General features: G+C 39.1%; 1 protein-coding gene and 1 long non-coding RNA gene across 2 annotated transcripts in view; one reads left to right on the top strand and one right to left on the bottom strand.

Moving 5' to 3' along the window:
- The window catches only part of LOC123960560 (solute carrier family 28 member 3-like), a 5,203-nt gene extending 3,739 nt beyond the window's left edge, over positions 1-1,464 (top strand). Inside the window, exon 2 of the mRNA XM_046035376.1 lies at positions 1,131-1,464. Within this exon, the coding sequence (XP_045891332.1) occupies positions 1,131-1,250 (120 nt within the window). The 3' untranslated portion in view covers positions 1,251-1,464. The remainder of the gene's footprint in view (positions 1-1,130) is intronic.
- A 2,963-nt stretch (positions 1,465-4,427) lies between these two features.
- On the bottom strand, positions 4,428-6,269 carry LOC123960746. Its single transcript, XR_006822596.1, has 3 exons — positions 6,200-6,269; positions 5,932-6,084; positions 4,428-5,295 (listed from the first exon to the last, which is right to left on the bottom strand). It is a non-coding gene; the product is annotated as an uncharacterized LOC123960746 (long non-coding RNA).
- Positions 6,270-10,515: the final 4,246 nt, after the last annotated feature.

The following is a 10,515-nucleotide window of genomic DNA, read 5'->3' as shown; positions in this document are numbered from 1 at the left end:
GGGTCGAGGATGGGTGTTTCAGCACGACAACGACCCTAAGCACACCGCCAAAGCAACAAAAGAGTGGCTGAAGAAGAAGCACATCAAGGTTCTGGAGTGGCCTAGCCAGTCTCCAGACCCGAATCCAATTGAAAATCTTTGGAGGGAGCTTAAAATTCGAGTTGCCAGGCGACAACCTCGGAACCTGAATGATTTGGAGGCTGTCTGCAGGGAGGAGTGGGCCAACATCCCTGCCGAAATGTGCACAAACCTTGTCACCAACTATAAAAACCGTTTGACATCTGTGCTGGCCAATAATGGCTTTTCTACAAAATATTAACATGCTGTTTGTCCAGGGGGTCAAATACTTGTTTTTCCTCATCAGATGGTTATCAATTTTTATAAATTCATATGATGTGATTTTCTGGAATTTTCTTTGGGATTCTGTCTTTCACTGTTAGAATGTACATATGATTAAAATTGTAGATTGTTGCATTCTTTGTAAGTGGGCAAACCTGCAAAATCAGCAAGGGGTCAAATACTTTTTTCCCCCACTGTATATAAGAAGTGGACGTCGTCATCATGACGTCAATCAGCAACACTGGGCGTGACAATATTTGGACGAGACGGTGGAGCTAACGGCTGTGTGTGGAGCTAGCTAGCTTGCTTAGTTAGGTGCATCTGTAATCCACCTTAAGTGTCCTTTTAACCGGGATAATAATATTGTCTAGCGAACAACAGGCTTAAAACTAAATGTACTCAGCAGAGAAAGTGAACAGCCAACTCCTAACAAGCTTTTTCAACACCGCTGGTTAAATTTACACAGTGCTGTGTGTACGAGTCACTCTAGCCTAATTGACAGGTCGCCATGGTAACGACTTGACTATCACAGATAGTCCTGCCCTGAAGCATACTCTGCTTTATGGTTTATTTTCCTCTAGATAATTTACATGTTGCATTGAAGAAAACATGAAACTAGCGATTGAGACAATAAACTTATTAGAAAAGTGTTTAATAAGGTAATAAATCAGCTGTGAAATAGGGTCATTTTACCATTATTTATAATGGAACTGGACTTTTTGCAACCAGAAGTGTCGCCCCCTGCTGGCTGTTCGATAGAATGCAGGTTCAAGGGACTTTGATCCCCTCAGGAGTCTGGGATGGATGCCCGCAGCGAAGGCAGGAGACCTCTGAATGCCAGCAATGTGGCTGAAGATCAGGACAGGAGTCTGCTGGCTGGAGTGCAGGACCAGAAACCACTGGAGATCTAAGTAGGAGACTGGCAACCTGGTAGCAGGACTGGGGACCTTCAGGACAGCGGGACTGGAATCCTGCAAGTGAACCGGTGGAGCCAAGAAAACCAGAAAATGTAGTAACACTGGAAGTGGTGACTGCTGCAGCTCAGGCACCACACTTTCTGGAATGTGGAAGTAAGGACTGCCTCTCTGTCACAGTCACTACAGGCCTTCCTCCACAAAGCAGATAAGGTGCAAAATATAATTAATAAATTCATCTGAGACTGTTTCTGCTGCGTCCATGATGTCCAATTTGTTTTCTTATAGTATGTTAAATGAGAAAAGGGGAACCCAAAGGGTGGACCCAGACACATACACAAAAGCACAGAATAAAAGATCACTGGCTTACAGCAAGCTGAGGCAGGCAAAGATCCAAACCAGGCAGACAGTCCAAAAAGCAACAAATCCAAAAGGAAGCAGTCAATAAACCTAATCCAAAAGATCCAATACATCAGCAGAAAATCCAAAACACAGACAAACTGTCAGGAAGTGCTGAGTGACAGACAGGTTTGGACCCAAACTCAAGACACCAGAGAGCAGTGTACAGTTTGAAGTATTTATTAACACTCACGTAACACAGGGCATACACAAAGTGGTGCAGATAAATCCAAACAGGCCGAGTCCATGCAGTGACAAACACAATCCACAGCTGACCAATACTAAGCAAGTCCACGATAAAACCCACACAGGAACAGGACCCTCGACATACGATGACCGGACAGTGCCTGAACAGAACTGACAAAGATTTCTACACAGGCCAATGAGCAGGGAGGGAGCATGCACAGGTGAGACACATGAGGTAGTCAATAGGGCAGAACACACACATGAGCAGACGGGGAGATAAACAGGCAGACTGAGACAATTTCAGAACAAGACAGGAACACAGACTGAAACCAGCATCAACAACACAGAACACAGACCAGGCGTGGCCAAAATAATACAAATGCAAACAGACTAGACCAGGATCACAAACTCTGGGAAAGGGCAGAAACACTTGAAGACGAAGACGAATTAGAAACAGACAAGAGGAGCACATGAACAATAAATACACTACTGAGGGGAGGATAACTAGATACAGGTGAAACTAAACAGGGCAGGCAGACAATCACACAGGTGGAAAAACATACAATGACAGGAAGTAACCCAAGATACATGACATGATAAAACTGTGAAAAAAAGACTGTGTGATGGTTACTTTTCTTGCTGTTTATTGTCTGAACATCATTGTTACACAGCTGTTAAAGTTTTGTTTTGTCAGGATTGGCTGTGCGCTCAGACAGATTAGGTTGTAGGGCCTAAATGCAGACACGATACCAGGAGGCTGAGTGTTAAGGTACCAGGGTGAACACACTTATGGTGAAAGCAAAGTCCAAAATAAGAATCCATTAAAGTCAACAGAGAGTAGTTCACCAGCAAAGAGAGAAACAACAATCCAAAATTAGGAACAGTGAGCAAACTGGCAAGGTTTCAAGTAGGTAACAGACCAGACAACATACAACGTGAGTGCCAGCCAGTGATCCGACAAGGACTGAACAAAACATCAGGAAATTTATACAGGGGAAATGAGAAGGAAGGGAATGAACAGGTGAGACGCATAAGGGGTATTCAAGGCTAAACGGGAAGCAAAACTAGACTAAGATCGTGGCATGGTTTAATTTTTTGTCTTTCAACATATATTTATGATATTTCCAGCGCCGTTAGCTCCAGGCAGACTGACCGAGATCTCCTGTTGTGGCCTCAGAGGTCTGATTGCAGGCAATGTCTCGTGGTTCATGGCAGCTTGTGTTGCAGGTGACTGTTTCTTTGTTACCTGTTACCTCTATCTGTCATTTATCCACATAGTGAATGTACACTCAGTCAAACTTTAGGGTTCTTATCCTGATTGCACCTTGCAGAAACATAAAATTATATGTCCATTGTTGCCAAAAATTTGAAAAATCCAGTATCTGTAGCTGTCGCAGAATTGTAATAACCACGGCCTACATGTCTGTTTACCTACTTTCCAACCTACCTGCACTCCCTCTGCCCGTGGCACTCACTGCGCATGAAAATATGTTTTGATGGAGATGTTAACAGTCACTTTAAACAGAGGCTCTGGCCGAGGGGCTTCCTGACCTCTTGGGCCCCTGGGTCGTGGTCCATTCAGTAATCCATCCATGCACAAAACATGACTTATATTCAAAACAATATTATATTATGTAAATATTATTTAAGATGTCGTGTCCATTTAAGTAAATTAGTGCATATTTCTCCCAAACTGACAGATATGTATTGGGTTTTAAGTGAGAGTGCATTAATTTTATGACAAAAGCCAGAAAGGGAGCAGATTTCTCAGATAAGATTTTAATGACAATTTTTAAAGCACATTGATGACATGGACATTCACCCACATAAGTCATATAAATAACACAGCCACACTAGTTGCTAGCCCGGTAAACATACACAGTACAGTATATTGTTCTATCACTCACAAATGTTCATGTTGATTTTGTCCTTTCACCAATTTTATTTGTAACAGCTACATATGAGTTAATGTAGGTCATTAATCACAATTATAAATTTGTTTATTTTAAAACTTGAGTCAAAGCCACAAATACACCATTCTTAAAAAACTAAAGCAGTTAAATGGTTTATTTTTTCACAGCATTAACTGGTCACAATAATTGATTAGAAATACCGCTTCGGTAACGGTGCCAGACTGTCTCAAAGAACTTATGTATTATACACAGACTTTGATTAAGAGTTATTCAGTACTTGTAAGCTATTGATTAGAAGTTAGGTGCTGATTTGTTTCTCACTCATTTGTTGTTAACTACTCGGGAGTTTGTGACTTAATTGAGATGGGGCAGTGATGGAGCAGCGGATAAGACACTTGGATAAAAGAGTCAGCTAAATGAATATAATGTAATGAAATGTCCTACCATATGAAAAATATTCAAAGACTCATTACATTTTGCAATACATGCATGCAACATATTACAAAATATACTGACCATACATAGCTGTGGTCATGTTTCTATTATTACAGCCATGTATGTTGTACATACAATGTATAGATGGAGAGAAAGTGTTTTTGTTTGCCATTTACTACTTTAATTTTATATCTAATTTACACTTATATTTTAAGTGGGAATAATTGCCAAATAATTGTAATAATGTAGATTTATTATTCCACAATATATTTAAAGGAAATTACACTAATAAAAAATTCCAATTTTAGTTTTAATTTTCAAATGCTCTGTCTGTTGGGTCTACACAATACATGCTGAAATGATTGAGAGAGCAATCTCTAAAAACGTATAAATTGTACATTAGAATTACAGATTTCTCAATTGCTAAGATGCAATGGTCACAACTGAAGCCACGTTTTCAAAACTCTTCACAGTCTGCATTACCAACATGCATCCTGGCCAAATAGTTAATCTTGCCTCCAAAAGTCACTCAAACCACCAAAACACTTCGTACAAGTCTCAAATTGGACTCGTTCAAACAAGACACTTGCAACAATTCTCACTTAGAAAGCATACACTCACAACACACTGACCTACAAAACACTAACAAAAGGAAGCATTATGTACATTTGTTGAACTTTTATCCTTGAAATGTGACTGATATTTTCATATAAATCAGTATTTCATTATAGAATACAGTTGTTTTCAGTCACTTTGATACATTTCTCAGATCAGAATTTAAATTATACTTGTTCAACCTCCACATCATCTAGTCGCTTGTCCACATCATATGTAAAAGCAATTTCTCAGTCTTTTGAGAAATTACAAATTGCACATGCTTCCCGTGTTACTACTTTTTCCCGGTTTTCTTGGCTCCACCGGTTCACTTGCAGGATTCCAGTCCAGCTGTCCTGAAGGTCCCCAGTCCTGCTACCCGGTTGCCAGTCTATTTAGATCTCCAGTGGTTTCTGGTCCTGCACTCCAGCCAGCAGACTCCTGTCCTGATCTTCAGCCACATTGCTGGCATTCAGAGGTCTCCTGCCTTCGCTGCAGGCATCCATCCCAGACTCCTGAGGGGATCAAAGTCCCTTGAACCTGCATTCTATCGAACAGCCAGCAGGGGGCTGTACATTTGTCTGCTGTTTCCTACATCATCAATTGCTTACATGTTGATCACAATATACTGGTTCTTTGTTGAGAAGTCTTACCCCCCCCCAAAACATCTAGACATAAGTTCATTGCTTAAGTCACTACATGCAAAATGGTTGAACATGTCATAATCTGCATTTTCCTACATATGTCTATTAGACTTGTTTTGTAAATGTGTCCTACAGAAAAATTGATGAAGTTCTGATCTGTTGTGCTGTGAATAAGAATCTGTGGCCCAATAGACAGCAACATCAACCTGAGGGGGTGTTTTCATGTTTCCATTTCTTATTTTGTAATTGTTTGTTGTGCTATGCAGTGCTGTAAAATAGTCTTGTTTTTTTATTTTCTGCATCACAATGACATGCTGTCAACAAATTACAGTGCATACAGTAGAAGTGTAACTGAATCCTGTCCAATCTCTTGCAATGTTTACAGTAACTCTGTACTGTTGAAATTGATCTATGCCATACAGAAAAAGTACAGCTTTGTGCATTTTCAATCATTGTCATCAAAAGTTTAGCCATAGTTCATCAATACAAATAGTTTTGCAAATATACCTGTAGAAACTTGCAGTTGTGGAAGCTGGATAATGTATAGAGCTTCTGCATTGGCACACCAGTTCAAGTACGAGGACCAGAGATGAGAGCCATTCAACAGTTTATTGTCCTTAGTCAACTGTTGAAGTGGGAAACTGACAGATGATTGAACAGCTAAAAGGCAAATGAAAATCAGTAGACAGAAGTTACTCTAGCGGGTCATAATCAAATTAAAGCACTTATTAGCTGTTAAACAAGGAAATAATAACAGCAGGTATACAGAACTTACTCAAATAATGCATCCAGTACACAGTCAACTGGGAAGGATTAGCGAGGCTTCATGCTAACCCACATGCTGCAGCAAACAAATGGAAAGGAGTGAGCAGGGCCTCATCACCTTTTATCAGTTCAGGTGTGGCCTGACAGGTTGTGGCTAAGCCCCGCCCCCCTGGAACTTGTCAGGAAGGATTATTTTCTACAGTACCAAAGCGACTGAGAAAAAAAATGGAAGAAACGTGTGACATATTTTCACTTTATTGACTGTACTATAGTATATGTTACAATAATGAATCAGAAATGCATTCAGTAATTTACTTGTGAAAAAAAAATGTTCCTGACATTTCAGTGCTGCAATACACTTTTTCAGTTGTTTACACAGTAACACTGATACCTGAGACTCAATGACCACAGTCTGTAATTGATGTACCATCCCCTTGAACCAATTCTGCTAAAATATAAGCACATTTTTTGCTTTACACTCAGCTTGCAGTTTTACAGTAAAACCACACATTCAAAACATTACACATATTTCTCTAAAACATAAAATGGATGTAAATGTTCTGCAAAGATTTTATATATATATATATATATATATATATATATAATCTGTCCAGCTACAGCAAAAATGCAGGAAATTTGCTAAAATTTTGCTTTGAAAGTGTTTTTAACAGTTTTGGACACAATGTGTTAGCATTTGAAAAATGTGCTGCAGATACAGTGTTTTGCAGGTGTTGAAGTAGTAAAGGGAAAAGAGTTATTGGATTTTGGAGAAAGTGGTCATTGAATGCATTTTGTGTGAAAGCAATGAAAAATGATTCACAGGTCCACATACACTTCTGTTTTGCTGACTGTGTGAACAGTTTTTACCAATGCAGGTTAGCAATTGAAAAAAAACTGTGTTTGTTCTATATCTGTTGATAGTATTGTAAACTGAAAAATTTTACTGTAAGTTGAAACAACAAACCCCCCACAAATTTCTGGAATTCCAGGGCTGTAAACAGTAATTCAAATAAGAAACACCTCAAAAAAAAATAATGTACAGTACTTGAGGGTGCTAGTCCTCCCTCTCTGCTGCATTTGGCCACAAGTTCTCATTAACATCACATCTTATGTCTTCCCTGGCGATGCATCTTGGAAAGTATCTTCTGGAATGTCTAATCCGACCCTGGCAGTCTTGAGGAGAAGTGTCTCCACATCCCGCATTCATGGCATCCAGTAAGGTCATCTGTTCATGTGGATGGTGGTCATACACCTTCCACCTACATGCAGACAAAAACTCCTCTAGGGGGTTTAGGAAGGGGGAGTATGGAGGCAGGAACAGTACTGACATCCTGGGATGTGAAGCAAACCAATCTGTGACAGCAGCAGAGTGCGGGAATACCACATTATCCCACACAACAACAAAATAAGGGAGTTTCTTGCTCCTCTCTCCACCGCTGGCACAAGGCAATTATGCAGGTCATCCAGGAAAGACATGAGCCTCTCCGTATTGTAGGGGCCAATGAGTGGTTTGTGTGACAGCAAACCATCATTGGACAGTGCTGCACACATCGTGATGTTAGCTCCTCTCTGCCCTGGGACATCCACGGTTGCTCTCTGTCCAATCACTTTTCTTCCCCTGCGGCGTGTTTTTGCAAGGTTAAATCCAGCTTCATCCACAAAGATGAATCTATGTGGAGTTTCCCTGGCTTCCAGTTCCATTACTCTCTAAAATACAGTAAATACACAGTTTTACAGGACTTCACATTATGCATCACTGTGTATGTTCCCTGATTGATTATTGAACAGATATCTTACCTGGACATATTCATAACAGAGTTCTTTCACACGTTCACAGCTTCTCTCAAGTGGTTCAGTGTACAACTGCTTCGTCCTTATTTTATGTTTCTCCAGGACTCTGGCAATTGTCATTGTGCTGACTGAATTCACATTTCCAAAAGTGATATTGTCTGCCAGCACTCTGTCCTGAATTTCCCGCAGTTTTATTGCACTGTTGCCAATTACCATTTCAACAATGGCAATTTCTTGCACATCTGACAATATTCTACCTCTCCATCCTGTGGGAGGCAACCTTTGTATCCTACAGTAAAACACTAAACAAACAATCAATAAATTTTACTGTAAAACGGCAGTACATGTAAAAATGTAAACATACTGATTTGTACCGTAATATGTAGCAGATTTGGTTGCACCCTTAAACCAGCCTCTCTCAAAGAGAGACCATGGTTTACAACATGGTCAATAATTGTGACCCTTATCTCATCAGAGACCACCGCTCTTGGTTCTCCTCTCCTTTGTCTTCCACAAATCCTTCCCCTTGCCAGTCTTCTTTCCCCACCAACCTGTCTTCCTTGATCCTTGTTTTGAAACTATTGCCATCTGAAGCTGTCTCCTTTTGTCGTGTGGTAACAAGACTAAACACAGGTAGGCTTTCAACTGAAATTGTTATCAGCTATGTTTGTGTTGTGTTCTAAGATTTTCTACTTATTTCAATCTGGTCACTGCAGAAATGCAGTACATTTACCATCAATCTGTTTTGAATGTGTTTTTAACAGTTTTGGACACAGTGTGTTAGCATTTGAAAAATGTGCTGCAGATATACAGTGTTTTGCAGGTGGTGAAGTAGTAATGAATTTTGGAGAAAGGGTAAAAGCAATGAAAAATGATTCACAGTTTGGTCCACATACACTTCTGTTGCACTGACTGTGTGAAGAGTTTTGACAATGTGACTTCAGTTTTGACCAACCCAGGTTAGAAATTGAAAACTCAAGTCACTCAAGTGTGCTCGCTTATTATGCTTTGTGAGTTTCTAGGTATGTTGTACATTCCTGATTTTCATTATCCACATATCCTAATCACAGAGTTCAGCAATACCAGTATAACCACCAGCACCAGCACCAGCACACAACTCTATAACAGGTGTGTGTGTGTGTGTGTGTGTGTGTGTGTGTGTGTGTGTGTGTGTGTGTGTGTGTGTGTGTGTGTGTGTGTGTGTGTGCGTGTGTGTGTGACAAGACAAAGGAATAGAGTACATCACTAGTGACAAAAATCAAAAGCACGGACGTCTGTATAAAGGTTTTGATTAAATAAAATTCATGTTAGTGACCGTGAGATGGAGTGTAATGGTTTGTCTGCACAAAGGATATAAAAAATTATGATTTACATATAATATCTAAATTAATTTTATAGTGGCTGATACAAAGTAACACTATCCCATCAGTAACAGGTTTCCCAGAACTGAGAAGTAATAGTAAGTTAAAGACAACTGGACTTTTTTACAGTGGTGGAAAGTCAAGTAAAGTCAATTTACTCAAGCATTGGATTGTACTTAAGCACAATTTTGAGGTCCTTGTACCTAACATTTTTTCAAGTACTTTATTCTTCCAATTCCCCTTTCAGAGGCAAACACGGTATTTTTTTTACCCCACTACATTTATTTGAGACATTTTGTTAGTAGCTACTTTGCATATTCAAATTAATGAGACAAAATACAATCAACAAATAAACTGTGATGCAATGAAGATTTAGATAAGACATTATTGATCCCTGGGAGGAAATTCACAAGCTACTCAGAAGTATATAAAGTTATCAAAAATACTCAACCGTGGTCCTTCACATTCTGCATAATGAGTAGTTTTAGTTTTGATATTTTAAGTTTATTTTGATAAAAGTTTTCATGCATGACTTTTACTTAAAGTATTTCAACACTGTGGTATTACTACTTACTAATTACTAGTACGTCTTTCACCACTGTTTCTTTTTCTTTTTTCTTTTTCTTTCTTTTTTTTTTTTTTTACAGTTTTTCTCAATTGCTTAAACACATTTCTTGAAATGATGCCTCTTTTTCTCGAAACTCTAAACACAAATCTGCAACTTCTCACCCAATTCCCCAAACATCCTATTTTCAGGTCAAAATGAACCTCTCCACTCAAATCGCCAACCATTCAATCTTGCTGAAAAACCAAACTTTGCCCTCAGACATAACACACAAGCCCTCAAAAACACACACACACACTACAACACAGTTTTACACAATGGTGAGATAAATCCAAAACAATACTACAAAAACTGGTTATTAGTAACGTTGCTTGTGGTTCTCCCCTTCAAAAACCTTTTCACATGATGAACACAAAAGAAATAACAAATGTAAAAAGAAATGAAGGGATTTTTATGTAGAGTTTAGGGAAATGGGTTTTTGAAAAATAGAGATATGGTTTTGAAATTTTAGTACAAATTTTAGAACAATAATTCGGGCAGCTAACGTGTGTTGTCTCATTTGTCTTTTGTATGTATTTGTTGTATGTATGTATTTGTGTGCTGCCTGCA

This window comes from Micropterus dolomieu, linkage group LG21, assembly GCF_021292245.1.
Source record: "Micropterus dolomieu isolate WLL.071019.BEF.003 ecotype Adirondacks linkage group LG21, ASM2129224v1, whole genome shotgun sequence".
NCBI lineage: Eukaryota > Metazoa > Chordata > Actinopteri > Centrarchiformes > Centrarchidae > Micropterus > Micropterus dolomieu.
The sequence above is the reverse complement of the archived record's forward strand: the minus strand, read 5'-3'. Positions and strand labels throughout refer to the sequence as shown.